General features: G+C 39.6%; 1 protein-coding gene across 2 annotated transcripts in view; it reads right to left on the bottom strand.

Moving 5' to 3' along the window:
* Positions 1–27,541, bottom strand: part of RAB6A (RAB6A, member RAS oncogene family) — an 84,917-nt gene extending 57,376 nt beyond the window's left edge. For both annotated transcript variants that reach the window (XM_059410373.1, XM_059410383.1), the window contains exon 1: positions 27,457–27,541. In XM_059410373.1, coding sequence (XP_059266356.1) covers positions 27,457–27,526 — 70 coding nt within the window. In that variant the 5' untranslated portion in view covers positions 27,527–27,541. The remainder of the gene's footprint in view (positions 1–27,456) is intronic.
* Positions 27,542–27,799: the final 258 nt, after the last annotated feature.

Below are 27,799 nucleotides of genomic sequence, written 5' to 3' on the forward strand. Positions count from 1 at the left end.
CTGAAGTTCCATTTTAAAATACTTCCCCATAGGGTGCCTGGGTGGCTCAGTAGATTAAAGCCTCTGCCTTCAGCTCAGGTCATGATCTCAGGGTCCTGGGATCAAGCCCCGCATCAAGCTCTCTGCTCAGCAGGGAGCCTGCTTCCCTTCCTTTCTCTCTGCCTGCCTCTCTGCCCACTTGTGATCTCTTGTCTGTCAAATAAATAAATAAAATCTAAAAAAAAACTTCCCCATGCTCGCAAAAGGCCTAGAATTGCCACGCCACACAACTCTTAAAAGAATAAGGAGGGAGGATTTGCTCTCTGAGAAATGAGCCATTTTTATATAGAGTTATATATAGCAAATTTGGTAATGGTACAAGGATAGACAAATCAACTGGTAAAATAGATATTCCAGAAACAGACCAATTAATTTATATACAGCTGATTATTACAAAACTGACACAGCAAGCAATGTGGAAAAGCACTGTTTTTTTTTTTAAATACATGATGTTTGGGTAAATATGTACCCATCCTGAAAAACTTTAAACCTGACATCTATGTCACAGTACACATCAAAATCAATTTCAGATTGATTATAAACCTAAATGTGAAAGAAAAAGCAAATAAGCAAAAAAAATTCAAAATACTTCTAAAATATAATACAGGAGCCTATCTTCATTACTCAGGAGATGGAAAAACTTCTATAGGACACATCTACCTATTTTAAAAGTAATATTTTCTGTCCATGAAAAAGTTGCCATTGAGTAAAAAAAGCAAGTAAGCATAGGTTGGTCTATTCAAAAGACAAAACAAAAAACAAAAAACAAAAAAGAAACAAAATAATACAACCCCAAAAACAAAAACAAAAAAACTCTTTTGTTTTCTTTTTCTTTTTTTTTTTAAGATTTTATTTATTTATTTGACAGACAGAGACCACAAGTAGGCAGAGAGGCAGGCAGAGAGAGATGGAGAAGCAGGCTCCCTGCTGAGCAGAGAGCCCGATGCGGGACTCGATCACAGGCCTGGGATCATGACCTGAGCCGAAGGCAGAGGCCCTAACCCACTGAGCCACCCAGGCGCCCCCTTTTGTTTTCCTTTATGGAGAATGAAGAACACACTTCATTGGAGGATGAAACAACAGTTTAAGATTCTACCACACAGTATCTGTATCATGGGTTAAAAGTCTCTCTTTAAACTGTGACTACAGGGGGGCACCTGGGTGGCTCAGTGGGTTACCCAATCTCCAAATAGTAGATCAGGATCTCAATTTCTCATGGGGTCAGAATTCATTTGAGTTGTTGCATCCTTTTTATATTGAGGTTAGCCCTAAATTCCAGAGAAAAGTAGAATCCACTTAGGTGACCTCTTGACATCATCCAAAGACATATTTTAGCACCCTTTCATGTACTCCTATCCACTCATGACCATAACACTTCTAAAAATTAAAATGCCTCCTTTTCACATAAAGATTAGATACATTTAATTTTAAGACAGCATTTCTACTCTATTTGCATTTCTTCTATATTCTCTTGAAGTTCTTTAAGCTAAGCTTATATTCTTCTCCAAAACACTTTTCAAAATCCCTGATAGTGCATTCATTATATTTTTCTATATAAAGCAGTTTTATATGACAATTTCAATCAGAGCCTAACCAATCTTATCCTGAATACTGAGGCTGTTTATTTTTTGTTCAACATTATTTTAACATTTGTACCTAAAACTCCCGTGCAAACAAATACTAATACTTCTACAACTTTTTCAGCTTTTCTCTTCTTGTTCAGATCTCAGAACTGCAAAGTAGCTAGCTATTATCTTTTTTGTATAGTATCATTGCAAACATAAAGACTTTCTTCATGGGCACCTGGGTGGCTCAGTCAATTAAGTGTCTGACTCTTGATTTTGGCTCAGGTCTAGATCTCAAGGTCCTAGGATCAAGCCCTGTGTCAAGCTCCATGCTCAGCACAGAGTTTACTTGTCTCTCTCCCTCTGCTCTCCCCTCCACACCTCCCCCACCCCGCCCCACTCTCTCTTTCATAAATATAAAATCTTTAAAAAAAAAAAAAAATTGGAGGGCCTGTGTGGCTCAGTGGGTTAAGACTCTGCCTTTGGCTCAGGTCATGGTCTCAGGGTCCTGGGATAGAGCCAGCATCGGGCTCTCTGCTCAGCGGGGAGCCTGCTTCCCACCCCCTGCCTGCCTCTCTGCCTACTTGTGATCTCTGTCAAATAAATAAAATTATTTTTAAAATCCTTTAAAGGATCTTTTAAATAGCACATTTTCATTTAAATAGCACATTTTAATTCCATGATTAAATAAATCTGTGATTTTTCCTTGCATATAGAAAGCATTTTGAAATGATTCTGTGAACTCAGTAATACAATCATTAACAAAGCAAATTTTATCAAAACCACTGAACTTTACTAAAAACAAATGTTTCTCATCTTACTCTCAATTGTAAGTTACATGCATTTAGAATTGTCATACGGGGACACCTGGGTGGCTCAGTTGGTTGAGTGTCCGACTTTTTTTTTTTTTAAAGATCTTTATTTACTTGAGTGCTCGCTTTGGCAGCACATATACTAAAATTGGAAAGATTTTATTTATTTATTTGAGGTAGAGAGCAGGAGCCTGGGAACAGCAAGAGAAGCAGGCTCCCTGCTGAGCAGGGAGCCCAACACAGGGCTAGATCCCAGTACCCAAAGATCACGACCTGAGCTGAAGACAGACACTTAACTGAGCCACTAAGGCACCCCTAGCATCCAACTCTTGAATGTGGCTCAGGTCAAGATCTCAGGGTCCTGGGCTCTATGCTCAGTGGGGAGTCTGCTTGAGGATTCATTCCCTCTGCCCCTCCCGACCTTCATGCTGGGGCACGCGCTTCCCTCTCTAAAGTAAATAAATAAATCTGAAGTAAAAAATGTCATATAAATTACAAACGTCCAGTACTGCAAAATATCTGAGAAACACTTAACTTTATCTAACAAATTTAGTTGATATAGCTCAACTTTCCAGAGATGATTAGTTTTTCACCACTTTGGTTTGGGGAACATCTAAGTATTCTATATTTTCTGCATATATTTCACCTATATAAAATTTATCAAGGAGAGTGCCTGGGTGGCTCAGTGGGTAAAGCATCTGCCTCTGGATTAGGTCATGGTCCCAGAGTCCCAGGGCCCCAGGGTCAAGTTCCCCATCAGGCTTCCTGCTCTGAGAGGAGACTGCTTCTCCCTCTGCCTCTGTCTCTCTTGAATAAATAAACAAATAAATAAAATCCTAAAAATAAATTATCAAGGAAAGGTAATAATATACAAAAAAGTTTAGTGCTTTAGTGCCAGAGCTCTAGAACCAAACTGTTGAGTTGAAATCCCAACCTGGCCACTTACTAATAACCTTATAGAATTGGGTCAAGTTCCTTAACCTCTCTGCGCCTCAATTTCCTCAAAGTAAAATGGGAATAACACTAGTACCTATTTTATAGGACTATTTTAACTTTTTTTTTTTTAAGATTTTATTTATTTATTTGACAGACAGAGATCACAAGTAGAGAGGCAGGAACCCAGCTCCCTGCTGAGGAGAGAGCCCAATGAGGGGCTCGATCCCAGGACCCTGGGATCATGACCTAAGTCGAAGGCAGAGGCTTTAACCTACTGAGCCACCCAGGGACCCCTATTTTAACTTTTTATTGGAAATAATTTTAAGCTTACAGAAAAGTTATAAAAATGGTACAGAGAATTCCAGTATACCTTTCACTCAGCTTCCCCTAATAAGAACTCTTAAATAGCACAACTAACAAAACTGTGAATTTAACAGTGATACAATGCTATTAACTAAACTACAGAATTTATTTGAGTTCCACCAGTTTTTCTACTAATGTTCTTTTTCTGTTCCTAGATCCAACCCAGGACCACACACACTGTATTTAGCTGCCATCTCTTTCTAGTCTCATCTCATTTGTCATATTTCCTGTCTTTCCTTGTTTTCCTTGTCACTTCTGAAGAACACTGGTCAGTTATTTTGTATATGCCCCTCAATTTAGATTTGTGTAATGTTTTTCAGTAGATTGAGGTCATGCATTCTTTGACAAGACTACCACAGAACTGATAAGCCTTTCTCACTGCATCATAACTAGAGGAACATGATGTTACACTCTTATTCCTGATGTTAACCCCGATCACTTGGTTATACTGACCTCTACATAATTTCTCTACCATAAAGTTACTGTTTTCCTCTTGTAAATAATAAATATCTTAGGGGAGATACTTCGAGACTATACAAACATTCTGTGTCTTCTCAAACTCTGGCCCACTAATTTAAGCATTCAAAACAGATCTTGCCAGGGATTCCTAGCTAGCTCAATCAGTATAGCACTCACCTCTTTATCTCCGGGTCATAAGTTCAAGCACAATGTTGAGTATACAGCTTACAAAAAAAAAAGATCTTGCATACAGCAATTATTACTATGGTATTCTATGGGTGATTCTGTATTTCCATCATTCCATCTACATTTATTAATTGGAATCCTTCTATAAGAAGAATGTTTCGGGCACCTGGGTGGCTCAGTTAGTTGAGCGACTGCCTTTGGCTCAGGTCATGATCCCGGACTTCCAGGATCAAGTCCCAGCTCCTTGGGGAGTCTGCTTCTCCCTCTGACCTTCTCCTCTCTTATGCTCTCTCTCACTCAGTCTCTCTCAAATAAATAAATAAAATCTTAAAAAAAAAAAAAAAGTTTCAGGGCACCTGGGTGGCTCAGTGGGTTAAAGCCTCTTCTTTCGGCTCAGGTCATGGTCTCAGGGTCCTGGGATCGAGCCCCACATCAGGCTCTCTGCTTGGTGGGGAGCCTGCTTCCTCATCTCTCTCTCTCTCTACCTGCCTCTCTGCTTACTTGTGATCTCTGTCTGTCAAATAAATAAATAAAATCTTTAAAAAAAAATAAATGTTTCTTATTTATTTAACTATGGATTCATGGATACTTAATTCTGTGGGTTATAATATCATCTTTTTTTTTTTGCTCAAATTATCCCAACTTTCTCTATTGGGTGTGCTTTCACACTGGTTCCTGTGCCATTTCAATAAGCCACCATTCCTTCTGAAACACTTTCTTACTTTGAGCACTAGAAGATGCTCCAGGCTCATTCTGTATTTTCCCTGCCCCAGCTCTGAAATCAACCATTTCTCGAGGAGCTTATATGGCTGGTTTTAAGGATTAAATCAATTAGGATTGTACAATACTTAAAGCAGGGCCTGGTATGTAGTTAGTAATCAAATGTCAGTCGACACTACTTTTCATGCAAACAAATATATTGTCAGGAAACCACAAAAAATGGATTTACTCACAAAATTAAGGTAGTCTTGACTATTCAAAAAGAAATTTAGTGGCTTGAAAAGAAATACGTATTTTCCAGGTACAGTTGTCAGGAGGTATTTTATATGGAGTTTAATATTCAGCCACAAAGGGATACTGAGCACTGTATTAGGTTGTTAGGGCTGCTATAACAAAGAATCACAAACCGACTGGCTTAAACAACAGCAATTTATTAGAGGACACAAACCCAAAAATTCTGAAAAATACAACAGTTTTTAAAAAGTATCAATCAGGGGCACCTGAGTGGCTGAGTTGGTTAAGTGTCCAACTCTTGGTTTTGGCTCACGTCATGATCTCAGAGTTGTGAGACTGAACCCCTCCATCAGGCTCTGTGGTGGGCATGGAGCCAACTTGACATTTTCTCTCTGGTCCCTCTGCCCTGCCCCCCCCCCACGGTCTCTCTCTTCTCTTAAAAAAAAAAAAAAAAACCATAATATTGATCAGATTGAGGTTGAAACAACTATTTGGGTTGTTTACATAAAAGACTAATTATTTCACTCTCAAGAGGTTTTAAAAAACAAATGAACAATATTTTGGAGAGGGGGGTACCTGGTGGCTCAGTCGTTAAACGTCTGCCTTTAGCTCAGGTCCTGATCCCAGGATCCTGGGATCCAGTCCCAAGTGGGGCTCCCTATTCAGTGGGGAGCCTACTTCTCCCTCTCCCACTCCCCCTGGTTGTGTTCCCTCTCTTGCTAATATCTCTCTCTGTCAAAAAAATAAATATTTTTAAAAATTAAAAAAATATTTTGGAGAGAAAAGTAAGTTCAACTAAAGAATTTTGAAAGTTCAGAAGGAATGCAGTAATGTAGTCAATCTTTTTGTAGGAAGGACCTACTTTCAATTTCTGGAAGCTTTGAGAATATTAAATATGCAGAATAAATAAGAGTGCCAACATTATGTTTATGGGTGGAACCTGCCAAGGACCATCTACGCAATCCATACTATATACAGGGGTGGGGAGATTCTTCTCATTTTACATATAAGGAAACTGAGGCATAGAGAAGATAAAGTAAACTCTTTAAAAAGCACATAATTTATAAAGTGACAGAGCAAAGACCACAGTTCAGTTCTCCCGACACCTTTTGTTAAGACTTTCCCCCCATATCTTATTAAGTATAAAAGTTTCACAGGCCAGGCGCCTGGGTGGCTCAGATGGTTAAGCATCTGCCTTCAGCTCAGGTCATGATCTCCAAGTCCTGGGATCCAGTCCCAGGATCTCAACCGGGATCTCAATTCAGCAGGGAGCCTACTTCTTCCTCTCCCTTTGCCTTTCCCCCTGCTTGTGCTCTGTCTCGGACTCTCTCAAATAAATAAGTGTAAAAAAAAAAAAAAAAAAGTTTCACAGGCTAAAGGAAAGAAATATTTCATATTAAACAACTAGATAAAAGAGAGAGAGTTTACAAATGAGTAGTAACTTTAGTAGTTATCTAGTTTTTCCTATTTACTCAATGTCAATGTGATGATGCTCTGTCACCTTCTTAAAGAAAGACCACCTTACCTGGAGCACCAAAGAAAGAGAAAAAAATAAAATAAAATAAACATAAGCAAAAAAGGAAGAAAGACTTTCCAGCTTCCTAATGACTGGACAGATTCATTATTTTATGGTCACCTATATGAAGGACATTATGCTAAATACCAAGGACAGAGTTCTAAAAGACTAAGCGTCATCACATTCTCTATTTCCTTATCATAATCAATTTAATTCACCTTAATTATAGAGATAATTTGAAGTATACATGCATAAATTTCTGAAGGGACAGGCTTCAGTTTTTAAGAGAATGGTTAAATCTAGATCCAGGAATAATTAGAGGCTACTTACATTAAAATGAATTAAAATGAAATTAAATTTAGAAATCAGTTTCTCAGTTGAACTACCAAGCATATTAAACGGCACAAATAAAGAACAGTCCCATCAATGCAAAAGGTCAGTTGGACAGTGAGGATCTAGAGATTCTGAAATATTGTCTCAAAAACACTTAACAGAAAGGAAAGCAGGGGGCGCCTGGGTGGCTCAGTGGGTTAAAGCCTCTGCCTTCGGCTCAGGTCATGATCTCAGGGTCCTGGGATTAGTTGAGTATCTGCCTTCTGCTCAGGTCATAATCTTGGCGTACTGGGACCAAGCCCTGTGTTGGGCTCCCTACTCGGCAGGAAGCCTGCTTCTCCCTCTCCCACCCCCCCCTGCTGTGTTCCCTCTCTTGCTATGTCTCTCTGTCAGAGAAATAAATCTTAAAAACTAAACATTTTTTTAAGATTATATTCATTTATTTGAGAGAGAGTAAGTGAAAGATAGAGACAGAGAGAGGATGTGTACAAGAAGAGGAAGAGTAGCAGAGGAAAAAGGAGAAGCAGACTCCCTCTGAGCAGGGAGCCCATGTGGGGCTTGATCCAGGGACTCCAGGATCATGAGCTGAGCCAAAGGCAGATGCTTAACCAACTGAGCCACCTAGTTACCCCCCAAAATAAATAAAATTGAGAGAAGGAAGGAAGGAAAGAAAAAAGGAAAAGGAAAGGGAAAGGAAGAAAAGAAAGGACGGAAAGGATAAGAAAGGAAGAAAGGAAGAATCCCAGAGTGCCTGGGTGGCTCAGTCAGTGAAGCTAGCAACCCGATTTTGCCTCAGGTCATGATTTCAGGTTCAAGAGCTGGAGTCCCAACCCTCCAACCCAGTGCTGCCTGGGATTCTCTCTCTCCCTCCGCCTACCACCCCACCCAGCTTGCAAGAGCATATTGTCCCTCAAAAGAAGAAGGAAGAATCCTGAAATAATGGCTTCTGTGGGCAACTGTATCCATTATTGTCAAAAATGTACCAATAAGAAGATTCTCATCTTTTAGCAGACATACCAAAATATTTACAACAGGGTATATGGGATTTACTTCAACCCACTTCCGTGTGCGGGGTGGGGAGGAAGACAGGTGCTATCAATGAACAAGCCACAAGTTGATAATTATTGAAGCTGAGTAATAGTTTATGGGTTCTTGATGCTATTTTCTACATTTCTTTTTAAGTTTAAAATTTTGCATAATAGGGGCAACTGGCTGGCTCAGTTGGTTGAGCATGGAAGTCTTGACTTCTGGGTTATGAGTTCATGCCCATGTTGGGCAGTTTACTGTAAAACATAATAAAATAAAAAAATAAGGGTGCCTGGGTGGCTCAGTGGGTTAAGCCACTGCCTTCGGCTCAGATCATGATCCCAGGGTCCTGGGATGGAGTCCCACATCGGGCTCTCTGCTCAGCGGGGAGCCTGCTTCCCTCTCTCTCTGCCTGCCTCTCCATCTACTTGTGATTTCTCTCTGTCAAATAATTAAATAAATAAATAAAATCTTTTAAAAAAATTTTTTTTAAAAAATAAAATTTTCCAAAATAAGTAGTTAAGTAATATTTTAAGAACCCAGACACATATTTGGTTAAATCACAAATCCACTTTTCAAATGTTATTTATACCTAATGCTTACTTCTGAATTCTTCTGGACTCTCCAAAACCCTACTGAAACTTTTTTTTTATAAATACAGCTTTTTTTTAAAATATAGATTTTATTTATTTATTTGACAGACAGAGACCACAAGTAGGCAGAGAGGCAGGCAGAGAGGAAGCAGGCTCCCCGATGAGCAGAGAGCCTGATGCAGGGCTTGATCCCAGGACCCTGGGATCATGACCTGAGCCTAAGGCAGAGGCTTTAACCCACTGAGCCACCCAGGTGCCCCCTACTGAAACTTTTTATTTTGTTACTTTTTTTTTAACAGATTCTATTTTTAACTAATCTCTATACCCAACATGGGGCTTAAACTCACAACCCCGAGATCAAGAGTCATGTGCTCCACCTCCTAAGCCAGCCAAGTGTCCTGAAACTACTTTTTAAAGTTGGCTCTTGATAAATCCAATCAATGGCTTTTCCAAGTCATCATTTTCCTCAACTTCAGCCACTGACTGATTCCAGCTTCATACCAGACACTTAGCATGTCAAACTTTCCTCCTCCTAAGTTAGGTTTTTTGTTTTGTTTCATTTTTTCTTTTAAGTATCTTCTTTTGGGGCTCCTGGTGGGTGCAGTTGGTTAAGCATACCATTCTTGGTTTCAGCTCAGGTTGTGATCTCAGGGTCATTGAGCCCCACAATGGGCTCCATGCTCAACGCAGAGTTAATACCCTCTCTCCCTCTCTACTATCTCTCAAATAAATAAAACTTTAATCATTTTCCTTTATGTGCATTTATTACTGTAAGCAACCTTAAGGCTTTTCTGAAGCTAAGTAGGGGGAAAAAACCATAAATTATTTACTAATTCAAATATATTAAGTGAGCTTCTGCTACATGTCAAACATTACAATGTGCTTAGAATATAGTAAGGAACAAGAAATTCACAATTACCACCATTACAGAACTTACAGAACAAATGTAAAATGGAAATTTTAAGGGTCCCGAATATAAGGAATGGAAACCTATTCTGAGGAAGTCAGCAAAGACTTCTTTGAAGAGTGACTTGAAGTGAAAAGCTAAAGGATACACGGGAGTTAACCAGGCAAAGGGGAAGAGGGAGTCTGTAGCAAGACAGAGATTAGAGAAAAGTTACAACTGAAAAAAGGCCAGTTTGACTGAAACAAAGAGAGATGGTGGGAGATATATTCAAGATAAGAATGGACAGATGGAGAAGAGCCATATATGGGTCATGTAAATCATTTAGAAAGATTTTAGACTTTTTGAAACCAAATAAAGGAAACTTCACAATGAAGTCAGGCGGCCAGGAGGGGGAGCTCTTATACCATGCCATTCATTGCAGGCCTTTGCAGACCCAACAGGAAGAGACTTCTATGGCATTTCCAACAAGCAGCAGCCTTCTTCAATACCACAGCAGGATAATGTAAGATTTTTTTGCCTGCCTGGCAATAGCAATAGCCCAGCCAATAAGAGACTGTCCAACTCAGCCAATGAAAAGCCACTACACTTTCAACTCAAAATTCACTCCAACAGGTTTTTTGTTTATAGCAGGCCTTCCAAACTCCTTCCCTATCTCTAAAAAAGAATGTTCCCCTCCCCTTTGCTCTCCAGACTTGCCTAGGGTTTACCATGACTAGCTTGTCCTGAATTGCAATTCCTCTAAAATTTCCAAATAAACCCGTTTTGCTAATAAAATAACTGGCTGTTTTATTTTCAAAGTCAACATTACTTAGTGATCAGAAGTAGGATCCAGAGAAGCCCCTAAAAATTCCAAAGCTGGTGAGCAAACAATTGCTGATACCCACAGAACCCAATGAATTCACTGCTTTCCCAATGACCCTAAAGTCTGAGGGTCTCTCCTGGATCTGAGCTCTGCTCTCCTTGCATTTAAGCTCTCTGGCATAAAAGCCTTTAAGTTTTTTCCTTCTTGTTTTTATGAAGGGATTACCCTAGTGGTTACTCTTTTCTATTTGTTTCATTTCTGTTTGCTGAAGCTTCATGGTAAGAAACTCATCCTGTTCAAAAGGGGGAAAACAAGTGATTCCAGTGTTGGTTTTTGTTTTTTGTTTTTTGTTTTTTAAGATTTTATTTATTTATTTGACAGAGAGAGCCAGTGAGAGAGGAAACACAGCAGGGGGAATTGGAGAGGGAGAAGCATGCTCCCCACTGAGCAGGGAGCCCCCCCGGGGCTGGATCCCAGGACCCTGAGATCTTGACCATAGCCAAAGGCAGACACTCAAAGACTGAGCCACCCAGGTGCCCTCCCGTGTTTTAGAACAGCTGTTGGGAAATAGCGTTCCTGTTCCTCCTAGTTAAGATATCCAAAGACAATGGGACGCCTGGGTGGCCAGTCGTTAAGCCTATGTCTTCCACTCTGGTCATGGTCCCAGGGTCATGGGATGGAGCCCTGCATCAGGCTCCCTGCTTGGCGGGGAGCCTGCTTCACCCTTTCTACTCTCTCCGTTTGTGTTCCCTCTCTCGCTGTGCCTCTCTGTCAAATAAATAAAAATCTTAAAAAAAAAAAAAAAAAAAAGAAAGATATCCAAAGAGAAGATACATTCTTTCTGGTCCTTGGACCAGCATCTTGTGCCTTTCTGGAAAAATGGGTAAACTCTTGGATAATTTGGAATTGTAATGGTCATGGGGGAAGCTCTGACTTAAATAAATCCATGTTAAGGGGCACTCTTAAAAATGCAGATCCCGGGGTGCCTAGGTGGCTCAGTGGATTAAAGCCTCTGCCTTTGGCTCAGGTCATGATCCCAGGGTCCTGGAATCAAGTCCCACTTCGGGCTCTCTGCTCGCTAGGGAGCCTGCTTCCTCTTCTCTCTCTCTCTCTCTCTCTCTCTCTCTCTCTGTGTCAAATAAATAAATAAATCTTAAAAAAAAAATGCAGATCCCAAATCTCTCAGATCCTCCCCTTGGTATGCAGAAGCATCTAAAAGACATAATGACTTAAAAAACAGGTCTGAAAGGATCCTTACAGCATGCAAATAAAAATGTTTCATTAAGGGGCATGGGATGGCTCAATCGTTAAGTGTCTGACTTCGGCCTGGGATCGAGCCCACATCAGGCTCGATGTGAGCCCACATCAGGGAAGCCTGCTCTCCCTCTCCCACTCCCCCTGCATCTACTCCCTTTCTCACTGTGTCTCTGTCAAATAAATAAATTAAATAAATTAAATCTTTCAAATTTTTTTTCATTAAAAAAAAAAATGCTTTGGTTACCTGAACAGGTTAACTTTGTCAGTCCATCTGCCAGAAAAAAACAATTTAGATCCAACTATTCTTTTTAGTTTTGTACCTAAAAGAAGGGTAAGATTTTTTTTTTTTTTAAGATTTTATTCATTTATTTATTTACTTGAGAAAGAGAGAGAGTGAGTGAGCGCACTGAGCATGGGCCTGGGCATGGGGAGGTGGGCAGGAAGCGCAGAGAAGGAGGGAGAAGGACAAGCTGACTCAGTCCTGAGTGCAGAGCTCTATGCAGGGCTCAATCCTCCCACCTGGAGATCATGATCCCAGTGAAAACCAAGAGTTGAGACACAACCAAATGTGCCACCCAGGTGCCCCAAGGCTAAGATCTTTAAAACAAAAGCTGTAAGATTTCTGTATCTGTATGTTTCTGTGTATCTATATATACACATGACACTTTTCTACCTCTGGATGGTATTGCCAAAATTCATTTGTAAAGAGCTCTACTTGACTGGTTTAAAGAAAAGTAAGTGCTTATAAAAATTTAGTAAACTAAACCAAATGTTTTTCAAGTTCACATGATCTGGGATAATCTTTGATAAATAAAATCTAGTTTAAGTTTGTTGGGGGTTCTTTGTTGTTTCTGGTTTTGCAGGGTTTTTTTTGACAAATTTGTTGGTTTAATGAAGACAGACAAGTCTCAGAGTTATCAACATTGGATATAATACTAACACGCAACTTTTATTCCACTTGGGTTTATTAGTTAAATAAGTTCATGACATCTCTGTTGTGAAACTTGATGGCCGACTTTGACTAATGCCCCATGAAATTTCTGTAACCTAAACCTAATTGCTGGTTATAAAATTACTCAGATAGACAAATGAAAATGGGCTAAGAGTTTTTAGGTAAAATAATTTAGGAAAGCAGCAGCTTTCCTAAACATTCCCTAGTAACTCAAAACTTTATAGGCTTTTACCAAGTTAAATTAAATGATAAAATTTCATTATATTACTAAGATCATTTTCTAAATATGATAAAATACTACAACAATAATTACTAAATACAGATTATCCATTTTGGCTTCTTATTATAGAGAAACTAAAGATATTTGGGTCGACTAGTAAACATGTTTTATGCCATGCTCAGAAAGCACATTTCTAGAAATTATAAAATGTATTATAAATTTGCCAGATTGCTTACATCTTAGTTTTCACTGAGAATTAAGGATTCTAAGAATTAGGAATTCCAATTAATATATGTAAAGCTACTAAAAACCAATAAAGATGAAAGAAAACAACTGTATATGAGAAGTATAAAGTGGTATACAATGCCCGTTTTCAGTAAAAGAAGGTATGAGGAACGGAAATGCACTGTGGTGAAGGAAACAAAAGTGATTCTGTCCTAAAGAAAAGCTGATTATTTTGGAAAGGCAAAGAATAAGGGACAAACTAAAATGGACACAGGAAGTTATAGAAGGTTTTCAGGAAAGAAATCTTGGGAAAGGAATCATATGTACAATCAAGCTAAGATCAAAATGCATTTGTTTAAAAATAAATTTTAAAATTAGAGCACCTGCGTAGTTCAGTCGGTTAATCACTCAACTCTTGATCTCAGGGTCAAGTTCAAGCCCTACGTTAGGATGCATTTTTTTTTTTTTAATGTAATATCAGAAGTATACTGGTTCAAAACTGAATGGCTTTGTTAAAAAAAAAAATTTCTTAGACTAATAAATTGTAAACAAAGTTTCTTTACTGTTATGTAATCTGCCTAGGAAACAAGATCTTGATTCTGTGTTTTGTCTTTATCACATTGTTGATTACTTAGAAAAACCAAGTCTTCTCTACTCAAAAAGAACTAAAGCTTTTGCAGCTATATAAACTTCTATATTTGTCCTTCAAATATTTTTTTTCACTGTGGCCACGTAGATAATTAGTTTCATAATTTTCTCTGATCCTATTTAGCCAAATGTCCAAATCTTTCAATATTCTTGACAAACTTCCCAAAATTTAAATTCTACATGAAGTTTTTTTGACCTTGAACTAACTTTGAGAATTTCCAGAGGGGTCCTTGGAGTATCTCAAAAGATTTGTTCTCTCTCCTTATACAGAGAGATGTTATACAAATTATTCAATATATTATATTATATAAGAAACATTGTCAAATAAGAATACTAAGCCTAGGGACGCCTGGGTGGCTCAGTGGGTTAGGGTTAAAGCCTCTGCCTTCGGCTCAGGTCATGATCCCAGGATCCTGGGATCGAGCCCCATGTCGGGTTCTCTGCTCCGCAGGGAGCCTGCTTCCTCCACTGTCTCTCTCTGCCTGCCTCTCTGCCTACTTGTGATCTCTATCAAATAAATAAATAAAATCTTAAAAAAAAAAAATCAACTTTCTCACACAGCTGGAATAAATAAGCCTAAAATCTACACGCAACCAGAAAGAACCCAAAGAGCCAAAGGAATGTTGAAAAAATCAAAACTGATGTCATTACAATTCTGGACTTCAAGCTCTATTACAAAGCTGTAATCAAGACAGTATGGTACTGGCACAAAGACAAAAAGATCAATGGAACAGAATAGAGAACCCAGAAATTGACCCTCATCTCTATGGTCAACTAACCTTTGACAAAGCAGTAAAGAATATCCAATGGAAAAAATAGTCTCTTCAACAAATGGTGTTGAGAAAACTGGACAGCCACATGCAGAAAAATTAAACTAGACCATTTCCTTACACCATACACAAATACAGACTCAAAATGGATGAAAGACCTCAACTTAAGATAGGAATCCATCAAAATCCTAAAGAACACAGGCAGTAACCTCTGTGACCTAAGCCACAGCAAATTCTTGCTAGACACATCTCCAAAGGCAAGGGAAACAAAGGCAAAAATGAACTATTGGGACTTCATCAGGATAAAAAGCTTTTGTACAGCAGAAGAAACAGTCAACAAATCCAAAAGAGACAACTGACAGAATGGGAGAAGATATTTGGAAAAGTCTTATTAGGTAAAGGGAAAGTATCCAAAATCTATAAAGAACTTACAAACTCAACACCAAAAGAACAAATAATCCAGTCAAGAAATGGGCAGAAGACATGAACAGACATTTCTCCAAAGACATCCAAGTGGCCAAAAGACACATGAAAAAATGCTCAACATCACATGGCATCAGGGAATACAAATCAAAACCACATGAGATACTACTTCATCCTGGTCAAAATGGCTAAAACTAAAGAGTCAGGAAACAACAGATATTTGGTGAGGATGTGGAGAAAGGGGAGCCCTCTTACACAGCTGGAGGGAATGCAAGCTGGTACAGCCACTCTGGAAAACAGTACAAATGTTCCTCAAAAAGTTAAAAATAGAGCTATCCTACGACCCAGCAACTGTACTACTAGGTATTTAGCCCAAAAATACACACACAGTGATCTGAAGGGGCACATGCATCCCAATGTTTATAGCTGCAATGTCTATAATAGCCAAACTATAGAAAGAGCCCAGATGTCCAAATACAGATGAGCAGATAAAGAAGATGTGGTGTATACATATATACAATGGAGTATTATCCAGCCATCCAAAAAAATGACATCTTGCCATTTGCAACGACACAGATGGAACTGGAGGGTATTATATGCTAAGCAAAATAAGTCAATCAGAGAAAAGACAATCATCATGATTTGCCTCATAGTGGGATTTAAGAAACAAAACAGGATCACAGAAGGGAGGGAAAAATTTAAAAAGATGAAATCAGAAAGGGAGAGAAACCATGAGTTGTTGATCACAGGAAACAAACAGGGTTGTTAGAAAGGGCTAGGGGGATGTGGTAAGTAGGTGAGGGGCATTAAGGAGGGAACGTGATGTAATGAGCACTGGGTCTTATATACAACTGATGAATTCTGAACTCTACTTCTGAAACTAATAATACACTATATGTTAAATAACTCAGTTTAAATAAAATAAAAAGTAAAAGGAAAAAGAAAAAAACACCGAGCCTTCTTTAGGCTGTATTTCTTTTCTTTTCTTTTCTTTTTTTTTAAGATTTTATTTATTAAAAAAAAAAGATTTTATTTATTTATTTGATAGACAGAGATCACAAGTAGGCAGAGAGGCAGGCAGAGAGAGAGAGAGGAGGAAGCAGGCTCTCTGCGGAGAAGACAGCCCGATGCGCGGCTCGATCCCAGGACCCTGGGATCATGACCTGAGCCGAAGGCAGAGGCTTTAACCCACTGAGCCACCCAGGCGCCCCCCAAATTTACTTGTTAATTGCATCTTTTTTTTTGGTACATGTATGTGAACTCTCATCAGATCTTTGTGGCCACTTTAAAGACTTTCATCATTTACAATTATTGTTTCACTCTGATAGTTTACAAAAAAATGTCCATTCTCAGAGATTCACAAGAAAGAAATTTGATAATACTCTAGAATATAGGTTTTTGAAAACTTTAAGATCATAACACTGCACGGAGTGAGAATGCCTAAAACTCTAATGGAACACTGGGTGCTTTAATGTTGTTTCCAGATTTATCCCCTCCTCTTGTTTAAGTAATGTATAACTTAGAGCAATCTTATAAAGTGTGTCTTTCCAACAAAGACTGAAGCATTTAACTTTTTTTCCCTACTTGATCCCTCCAGAATTCCTAAGCTCTTATTAAATATTCTTGATTTTCATGACTATATATATATTTCCTCAAGTTCAATGAGAATCTAATCTTCCTTATAGCAGCCTGCCCTATGCACCTAGAGCCTACCTCCTTTGATCCACAGCTGATAAAAGGGAATATACTTCAGTTTTGCAAAAACCTCATCAAATCCATAGAGAACAATTATACTTCGGTAGGACAATCTTTCTACAGTTCAGTCCTGGATGACGAAAGCCTCATCAGATGTCAGAATCTACAGCCTGGAGATTTCATCTATTGGAAAAGACATCCCCCAAAAGACTCAACTCCATTGGAAAGGCCCTTACAGATACTGTTAACCAACCCTTGCACCATCTTGTGCCACCAAACTCCAAGGACAGATTCTTGGATTCATATATCACCTTTAAAGAAAGCACCAAAGCCTGACTGGACCTGCACACCAACTGGTGTCCTGAAAGACTTCCAGGAGTAGAAGCACATGACAGAGAAGGAGACAGCTTTTCCAAAATGACTGAACCAGGCCTATACACTTTTTTCTTGCTGCTGCTTCTTATTTCTCTCTCTCTCTCTTTTTTGGAAAGACAATGATCTTACCCATATTCCTCAATCTACTACAAAAGGGGGGAACCTTTCTGACTGCTGGATCCATCACCAAAAACTCTAATCTGTTCATAATGTCAGAGATTCCTTGGTCTTATCTGTAGGCAATTTTTCCAATGATCTGTTACCCTACATTCAAGAGAAATACAAACTGGCTAACTCCTTTTTGCAAGACTTTTAGAAAAGACCCCGTTAGCATGGGGCGGTAGCTCACAGAATGACATCCCAATTCTTCTAATCCCTGGCTTGAAAAAGGTCAATCTGGATATGCCAGCTAATGGATCTATAAACAACCATACTGTAGCTGGAGTCCTCTGTGCTCCAACTGGTTTCATTTTAGTAGATGCCATTTCCCATGGGCATAAAAATGTTCAGATAGCTGCCAAACTGGAGATCAATGCTTATTGGGACTTTTAACTGCCCCCATCAACATCCACAATAAATCATAAACCTGACACTGATTCACCCCATTAAACCTCCACAGTTACCTTAAAAAGGAACTTGCAGGAGGACTATATGACTCCAGGTGTGCCTGCATATAAAGAGCTTTCTCCTTGGGCTGGAATAAGAGCCAAGGAATGCATCATCAGAAATCTCTAACTTTAGGACAGTCACAGGCAAAGCAACAGCAGTCCAATAATGATCCCTGAATCACTAGCTAAAGTAGCTCTGGATAATGACATGATTATCTGCTTGCTGAACAAGGAGGCATCTGTGCAATAGCAAATACCACCTGTTGCATATGGATAAATGTATCTGGAGAAGTAGAAATTCAATTACACAAGAAAAGGAAACAAACCCACTGGTTACAAGAAATTTCACCTAATGACCCTTGGTCTTTTAACCTATTTAGCTGGTTACCTTCAGGTTTGGGCTCCTAGCTTTCAGAGAAAGATCTTAATGTAAAGGGGGAAAAAAATAACAGAAACCTCATTTAAAATGGAGTTAGGAGGCCAGAAGGGGGTGCTCTCATGCCCTACCAGTCACTGTAGCCCTTTGCAGACCCACCAAGAAGAGATTTACTTACCCTGCATTCCTAACAAGCCTACTTTACTACCCTAGAAGGATGAAGGAAGATTTCCTCCTTGCCTAGCAACACCCCAGCCAATAAAAGACTGTCACAACTCAGCCAACGCTGTGAAATGTGTAAGCCTGATGATTCACAGACCTGTAGCGCTGGGGGAAGTAACACATGTATGTTAATTTTTTTTTTTTTAAGTCACTATGCTTCAAACACCCAGTTTATTCCAATGGACATTGTTTGTAACAGCCTCTCCCCATTTCCCTTGTCTATAAGAGCACCTCTCTCATTTGTTCTCCAGACTTGCCTATGGTTCATGATGGCTTGCCTATCCCAATCTGCTATTCTGAATAAACTCATTTTGCTGGTTTATGTATCAGTTTTACTGAAATAACTGGCTGTTTTATTTTCAAAGTTGACTTTATTCTAAAAGTGACTAAATAAATAAACTTTAAAAGTAGGTTTGAGTTTTTTGAAAATTAAAAATTTTACTGTGATAAACTATACATGTCATAAAATAGGCCATTTATAAATGTACAATTCAGTGGAAATAAGTACATTCACAATGTTTTTAAGGAAGTTACTTTGATTTACATTTTTATAAAGTTTATTCTGATAATGTAAAGGATGGGCTGGAGGAATGGTTCAAGAACAGAGGTTGGAAGGTACAGAAAAATGTAAAAGATTTAAACCTAATTTACTGCTAGACCGTTAAGCAAGAAGAAAACAGAGATAATATCTGATTTATTAACAACTATGTCCCCCAGGACCTAGCTCCATGCCTGGCATACTATGACCATCTGTTAAATGGATAAAGGATATTTAAGGTTCTATGATTCTAAGAATGGAAGACTTGCATTCCCCATAGGATGTAACACCTTAATGATGATTAAAAACATTTTTTTGTAACATAGCATAAGGAGGCCTAACAATAAAGGGTAAAAAATGAATGCCAGGAATAAGACTAGAGATAGGAGAGTACAAACAGGACTATAAAATTAACCCATGCAGGAGATTTTAGACTTCATCTCAAAAGCCAAGCCTATTAGGGTATCTGGGTATATGCAACGTCACAATGGCAGGACGGGATAACAGTACTGCTTACTGTAAGCTAATTTAAAGTAACACGCAGTATTTGTCCTTTAGTGACTGGCTTATTTCACTCAGCATGTCATCAAGATCCAGGCATGTCGCATCATGTATCAGAATTTCCTTCCTTTTTAAGGCTGAATAATATTTCATTGTATATATATAAAATATTTTATTTATCCCTTCATCCATTCATGGTCACTTGGGTTGCTTCCATCTTTGGGCTAATATGAATGCTACTATGAATATGGTTACAAATTAGTTAGTTTTGTTTTTCAAGATTTTATTTATTCATTTGACAGACAGGGATCACAAGTAGACAGAGAGTCAGGCAGAAAGAGAGGGGAAACAGGCTCCCTGCTAAGCAGAGGAGCCAGATGATATCGATCCTAGGACCCTGAGATCATGACCTGAGCCGAAGGTAGAGGCTTAACTCACTGAGCCACCCAGGCACCCTGAATTGGTTTTAATTTTATAAAATGTATTTTTTTTTTAAAAGAAGGGGGGGCACCTGGTGGCTCAGTCAGTTAAGCATCTGCCTTTAGCTCAGGTCATGATCTCAGGGTCCTGAATGGAGATCCGCATTCTTCCCCTGCTTGTGCTCTCTCACTACCAGTCTGTCAAATAAATAAATAAAATCTTAAAAAAATAATAAAAAACTCAAATTTGAAAAGAAAAAGAAAAAAGAACAGAAACAGAAAACCCTAAGCAATTCTAAACTTCTAAAAGTACTGGTTCTCAGAAAACTTAAATCATCCAAGTTAGAAGGTAAAAAGTAAATGGCAAGGCAGTAATTAATCTAATAGGTTCTATAAAGGCCAATTTTAAACTGACAATAGAGAAAGCTAAGAAAAAATCTGATTTGTGCTAAAGAACCCCCTAAATGGTTCAGGAATCACTCGCACCAAGTGTATCTAGAAATAAGGATAAAGGTGGTGATAAAAACCAAAGTCTGTTTAAAAAGTAGACTGACACCCTCTTACATTCCCTCCATGGTTCCACAAAGTGGAACAGGTCCTTCTCCCACCTCAACAGAATAGATGATAATGCTATGAAAATGGAACAGGGGAGAGCCTGGGTGGCTCAGTCATTAGGCATCCAACTCTTGATTTCAGCTCAGGTCATGATCTCAGAGTCATGGGATCGAGCTCCACATTGGGATGAAGTCCAAACTCTTCTGCGTGGTTAATTTTATTCAAAAAACAAACTAACAAAATGAATGGGAAAGCTGTTTTCATATGTACTAATAATATGAAAAAAACCCTAGGATACACACTAAGCAAAAAAAGGTGTGGAGTCTGATACATCTTATGTAAGAGAGAATAGGAAATTATATTCATATTTGCTTGCATTTGCATAAGAAATCCCAGAATATACACAAAAAACAGTATGTGTAACTACTAAAGGAGGAGGGGGTGGAGTGGAGAATGGAGTCACAAGAACGGGGTGGTAGTAAGTTTTCTAAGTACACTTTTTATGTTTGTATTACCTATTAAAAATAAAGTTAGGGGGCGCCTGGGTGGCTCAGAGGGTTAAGCCTCTGCCTTCAGCTCAGGCCATGGTCTCAGGGTCCTGGGATCAAGCCCCGCATCGGGCTCTCTGCTCAGTGGGGAGCCTGCTTCTCCTCTCTCTCTGCCTGCCTCTCTGCTTACTTGTGATCTCTCTCTCTCTGTCAAATAAATAAATAAAATATTATAAATAAATAAATAAATAAAGTTAGAGGGCAGCAAGGTGGCTCAGTTGGTTTACCATTTGCCTTTAGCTCAGATCATGATCTCAGGGTCCTGTGATGGAGGCCCGTGGGTACCCTATGTGTGAGCACTCTCTCAAACAAATAAATAAAATCTTAAAGAAATAATAAGAATAAAGTTATATAAGAATAAATAAATGAGCCTGGGTGGTTCATTTTGCTTTGAGCACCCAACTCTTGATTTTACCTGAGGTCATGATCTCAGGATCAGGAGATGGAGACCTGAGACAGACTAATCACCTAGATGGGAGTCAGTTTCTCTCACTGTCTGCCCCTCCCTCTGTGTGCCTGCATGCCCACTCGCGTGAGTGTGTGCACGCTCTCTCTCTCAAGTAAATCAATATTATCTCTTAAATAAACAAATACATAAAATTAGAGGGGGGAAAAGTGATCCAGTTTTAAAGCCCTAAAAGAAGTGGATTAGGTGACTTCTCAAAGTCTCCTCCAACTCTGGAATGCTCTCATTCAAGAATTTCAGCTAAAAATCGGTTAGTCATTTATAATGATTTATACAGTGTCTTCCCTAGAACTCCATGCTCTGGTCATTTCTTTACACCTTTTAACTCTATTTTTCTAAGCAACTGTACTTATCACACTATACTGTTTTAGATATTCTATCTTTCTTTCCCTATAAAATGTAAATTTCTTTAAGCTTATGCTCTACTAAATCACTTCATAGCACAGTAATTTTACATAAACATTTGTTAAACCAGGGATGCCTGGGTGGCTCAGTCAGTTAAGTATCTGCTTTCAGCTTAGGTCATGATCCCAGGGTTCTGGAATCCAGTCCCATGTCAGGCTCCTTGTTCAGTGAAAAGCTTCCATATCCCTCTGCCTGCTGCTCCCCCTGCTTGTGCCCGCTCTCTCCCACTCTCTCTCTGTCTGACAAATAAATAAAATCTAAGGGGAAAAAAAAAGAATAAATATTTTATTTTAAAAATTTTATTAGGGGGGACGCCTGGGTGGCTCAGTTGGTTGGACGACTACCTTCAGCTCAGGTCATGATCCTGGAGATCCAGGATCGAGTCCTGCATCGGGCTCTCAGCAACACGGGGAGTCTGCTTCTCTCTGACCTTCTCCTCACTCATGCTCTGTCTCACTTTCTCTCTCTCAAATAAATAAATATTTTAAAAAAAATTTTATTAGGGGCACCTGGGTGGCTCAGTAGGTTAAAGCCTCTGCCTTCAGCTCAGGTCAGGATCCCGGGGCCCTCGGATCGAGCCCCGCACTGGGCTCTCTACTCGGCAGGAAGCCTGCTTCACTCTCTCTCTGCCTGCCTCTCTACCTACTTGTGATCTCTCTCTCTGTCAAATAAATAAAATCTTTTTAAAAAAATAAAATTTGTTTAACTAATTACCGAGAACTTCCCATGTGCCAGGCACTCTTCTAAATGCTTCACATTTACTAACTAATTTAATCTTCAAAGTAACTCCACACAAAAGTTCCTATTACCTTTATTTTATAAATAAGGAAACTGAAGCATAGAGAGGTCAACTAATTTGTCCAAAGTCAGTGGCCAGTGCTAAAATATAAAACCCAGACCATGTGCTCTTAATCACTAGTTCTACTGTTTAGTTTTAAGGCTCCAAAACCAGGTATGGAAAACATTCTTCTTGATTGCCCTAACTTGCAATATGAAGCTCCATAGTACAAAAGGCTTAATATCATCTAACAACAGTTCTTAAAGTGTGGCCCACGGACTGCCAGGATTCCCAGGACCCTTTAGTGGGGGGTCCACTACCCTTTGGGAGTCAAATCATTTTCATTACATTTGATGTTATTTGATTTTTCATTCTCATTCTCTCATGAGTAAATAGTGGAGCTTCGCAGAATCTATACATGTGTTATTACAGTAGACTGAATGCAGAAGGATCTATGAGAATCCGGATGTCTTCTAATAAGTCAAAGACATTTGTAGGGACACCTGGTGGCTCAGTGAGTTAACTGCCTGCCTTCAGCCCGGGGTCCTAGGATGGAGCCCCACATGGGACTCTCTGGTCAGCGGGAGCCTGCTTCTCCCTCTCCCTGCTATTCCCCCTTGCTTATACTCTCTGTCAAATAAATAAATAAAATCTTAAAAAAGAAGAAGAAAAAACTTAAAAAGTAAGATTTGCAAATATGTAAAGCAATGCCACTCTCACTAAATCTTTGTTTGGAGAATGGTTCTTTCATATAATGGACTTAAAACTAATATTTTGGGGGGGCCTGAGTTGCTCAGTTGGTTAAGCAGATGCCTTTGGCGCATGATTCCAGGGTCCTGGGATCAAGCCCTGCATCAGGGTCCCTGCTCAGCAGAGAGCCTGCTTCTCTTTCTCCCACTGCCTGCCACTGGGCTTACTTGTGCTCTTTCTCTGCCAAATAAAATCTTTCCCCAAAAAAATAAATAAATAAAACTAATATTTTTTAATGAATTAAATATATTTTTTAAAGATTTTATCTATTTGACAGAAAGACACAGGGAGAGAGAAGGAACACAAGCAGGGGGAGTGGGAGAGGGAGAAGCAGGCTTCCCGCTGAGCAGGGAGCCCAATGCTGGGTTTGATCCCAGGATCCCGGGATCCCAGGATCATGACCTGAGCTGAAGGCAGAGGCTTAACGACTGAGCCACCCAGGCGCCACTGAATTAAGTATTTTTAAATGTTGTTCACTTTCAATACAGTAAATATTTATATAAACCATATAAACAGTGTTCTTTAGGGGTCTCAACAATTTGTAAAAGCATAACAGGTAACAGGATCTTGAGAAGAAAAAGTTTAAGATCACTGATCTAACCAATCTAAACTGTTCAGTACTCCTGGTCTCTGATGGTAAGACACATTTTCCCTACCTACCATATTTTAATTCAGAAGAACTGATGTAAAAAGGGTAACATAAAGTGAAAACCTAAGCAGTAGGAGGTCAGGTATGTGCTTCTACCTGAGATTATGCTTTCTAATTTGTAACCCTATTTTGTAACATTTGTTTGTAGTAATCTTCTAATATAAAACATGAATGGCAACCCTAAAAATGCCTCTGCATTTTACAAGAGGAGCCAGAGGTAGCAACAAAAAAGATTTCTCAAGGAAACCTCAGATTTAAACTGTGTACTTCCACATCCCTTTATTAAATCAGATATACTACTGAAATATAAAGAGACCCTAAGAGTTTGTAAAAAGACTGCCAACACTGATGTGTTTGCCATTAACTCAGTCTGAAGCTTCATATGCTGAAACAATTCATCTTTGTTTACAGAGACAGAACCCTAATTTTTAATTTTTAATAAGCTAAATAGAAGTCTACTAAACCCCAAAGCAATTCCTTGAACACATCTTTAATGTCATTTGACTTATTTTTAGGTGCTATGCTAATAGAAAATAATTTAACAGTATCTTTAAACAAAACTAATTTTGCTCAACACAAAAGTGCAAAATTCTGGTCCTATTTTTTTTAAGCAAAAGGGAGAGAGCGTTTATTATTGGGTTCCCTGTCCCCTCCAGCATCTAGAGTACCCCTGCATACAATCAAATAATGGAGGTATAAAATGCTATTGTTAAACTATTAACAGCATAAGGTAAAAACATAGATTCCACCATAGCAAAGATTGATACAGCTTTGGTTCCTAGTAGATTCAACCACCACTCATTTACCAAATATTTCTGAGTACCTACTATGAGCCTGGTACGCTAGGCACTGGGGAATATAATGAACAAAAAGTAAGTTTTAATCTTCATGGGACTTGCATTCTGTTGTGGGTAAGACACACACACACACACACACACACCATTTATAAATGTGGTAAATGCTTTGCCACAGATTCATTTTTGAAAGCTGAATTGTGGAATTCTAAAACCTAAAAATAAATAATTCATGAAGAGTTACATCAAGATGACATGGGTTCTACAGATCTTTACTAATGCATAAGGAAACTACAGACACTGCCCATGAAAACAAAGATCAATCTTCCATTGTCAAAGCTATCAAATGGCATTACCTGGCCTTAAAAGATAACTGACCTCACAGTTCCACAGAATTAAAAATCATGTAAACACAGTCCTTTAAAAAACACCGAAGAGGAGCCTAAAGAGACACAGCCAACTAAATGTAATGTGGTATCCTGAACTGAATGCTTAAAACAAACAAAAAAGATAAAAAGTAAGGAAATCTGAATAAACTATGGACTTCAGTTAAAAATAACATATCAACATTGGCTCACTCATTATAACAAATGTAATATACAAGAATACTGAGGAATACTGGGGAAACTGGGTGGGGCTATGCGGGAACCCTTGGCACGATCTCACTTTTCTGTAAACCTAAAACCATTCCAAAAAAATAATGTCCATTAAAAAAAATCTAACATGACTTCAGGAACTATGTGTGTGTGGAGGGGGATGCTGTCAAGACATAAAGTAAAAAATGAAAAGCCACCAAACTCTGCAATGTGAATTAGAAAATAATTACTTAAGGAATTCAAAAGAAACCTGCAGATACTGAAGTTATGATCACTACTCACAATCTTCCTAAGACAGAGATTAATGGATTTTTCATGCAATCTAAATAGCTCTGCATCACAACATAAGGCCAGCAATAACATCCCCAGAGTCCACAATAAGCACTTTAGATCCTATTTATCAATAATGACCAATACACTGTATTTTATGCATGGCATTGTCCTGAAATTGCTATAAAATACCTAGACTGGGATCACCCTCATGGATCTTACCAAGTTACATCAAGAAACAAGCGTATACTTGCTTCAGGAAAATTCATAAGCAAAGAGGAAACTATATTTTTCCTTGGTAAGAAGGAAGGAGGTAAAGATTACATACTGAAAATAAAAAAATGATTTCTCAGCTCCAACAGGAAGCAATTTTGCAACTAATGTTAACCTATTTTAATGTCATATATATTACTATAAACAGTTCAAGGTAGTAGGAAAACCTCTGAATTTGTAAGTTATCTGCTTTCCAATCAAAAGAAATTGGCTTCTCTACAGCCTAACCTAAGGTACTTAGCTGTTAACTCAATGTCTGAGGATGACTTGGGAGGACTAACCTCTCAATGTCTGAATTTTAAAGACCATCATGAAATATGTGAGAAAAACAAAGGAAGACGATAATCTCTACACTGTCCAGTGCCAACTTTCATAATTCAGCATGAAATTGGAATCACCAGAAACAATTTTAGAGAAAACCATCACAAAACTAGGATCTTGTATATAATACAAAGTAAGCAACAGCAGAAGCCTGATCAGGTAAGATCATTCCACTCACCACATACTATGAAATATTAAGCAAAAAGGGTCATTTAGACGAAACGGTATTACATACTGAAATCTAATTTAGATAAGTAGATGATGAATCTATTCTACTCTACTCCATTACTCTCTAGCCCAAAAGGAAATCCTACAAAACAAAGATGTTTGTTATTCTCAGGCCTCTCACAGGAATCCTAAATATAAACTGGAAAACACTCAAAAGAAGTGGAATAATTAACATTTCTCCGGTAATTCCTGTTTGCACCACCATAAAGAGAAACAGACACTGCTTCATGTTGAAAGGAGAAAATGGAGAGGTTAGATGTGAAAAATTCCAAGTAAAACGATCATGACATAGCATCTGGCAGAGACCGGGAAAGCATCAACAGTGCCAAAAGAATTGTCAGGGATCAAAGTCATGAGAAGAAAATGAGGTTTTCCAATAACGCGCAGCCTAACCCAAGAAGCAAAAATCGCCACTGCCACTGCCACCACCACCCCTCTTATTCCCCAACCACTCCATCCTCAAGTCGCCTCCAATTCAAACATGCACCCTCCATATCCCAAACTAATTCCCCACCCAACTGAAAACAATCCAAGAATTTCTACGACCCCCACTTCCCACCTCCCACCAGATCTGCACTTCCCAAGGCCAAGTCTCTAGGGAAAACAACGCCCTAATCCCCCCACCCTCCTTGTCCAAGGTTGAAGAGGGTCGGATCCCCGGAGTGGGGCTTCCCGGGGTGGGCCTTCGTAGAGCTGGCGAACTGGGATAAAAGCCAAGAATAAGGGTGGGGCTCAAGGAAGGGGGCTACGGTTGGTGAGACGACTGGGACGGGAGAAAGAAAGGGATGGACAGCAGGCTGGGGCTGGGCCGGGTGAGGCCTGGGGCGGTGGGGGGGGGGGGGGCGTAGATCGACAGGAGAGGCCCGGGCTGCGGGGAAAGGAGGCATCGGAGCGGGGGACGGAAGGATCAAAATCTGACCGAAGGATCAAGACGAAGAGGAACTGGTGGCTAAGAGGGGTCGGCAAACACAGGCAGCGCTGCGGGCTAGCACCGAGCGCGAACGCGAGGCGGGGAGACAGCCTTCGCCGACAGAAGGGCCGCACTGGGGGCGGTGCGGGGAAGCCACGGCCAGCTGCCAGGAGTGGGGGAGCCGCACACTCACCGCTCTGCTCCCCCAGGAACACCAGCTTGAATTTCCTCAGCGGATTCCCGAAGTCTCCGCCCGCGGACATGATGGAGCCGGAGGAGCTGCCGCCGCCTCAGCCCAGAGACCTCTCGGACTGACGCTGCTCCAATCGGTTGACGAAATAGGAGGGAGGAAAGACCGAAGCCGAGCTCTTTCGGACCCTTTAGGGCCCCGCTGCGGAGTAAGGCTGCAGGGCAGGACTCCTCCCCAAAGACTGGCAGCGGTCGCCGCCGCCTCCCCGCAGAGTCGCCTAGCACCGAGCGAGGCCCGCGGCTGGGAAAGGAAGGATGGCGGTGTCGGAAGCAGCCAGGGGTGGGCT

This window comes from Mustela nigripes, chromosome 1 (genome assembly GCF_022355385.1).
Source record: "Mustela nigripes isolate SB6536 chromosome 1, MUSNIG.SB6536, whole genome shotgun sequence".
NCBI classification, from domain to species: domain Eukaryota; kingdom Metazoa; phylum Chordata; class Mammalia; order Carnivora; family Mustelidae; genus Mustela; species Mustela nigripes.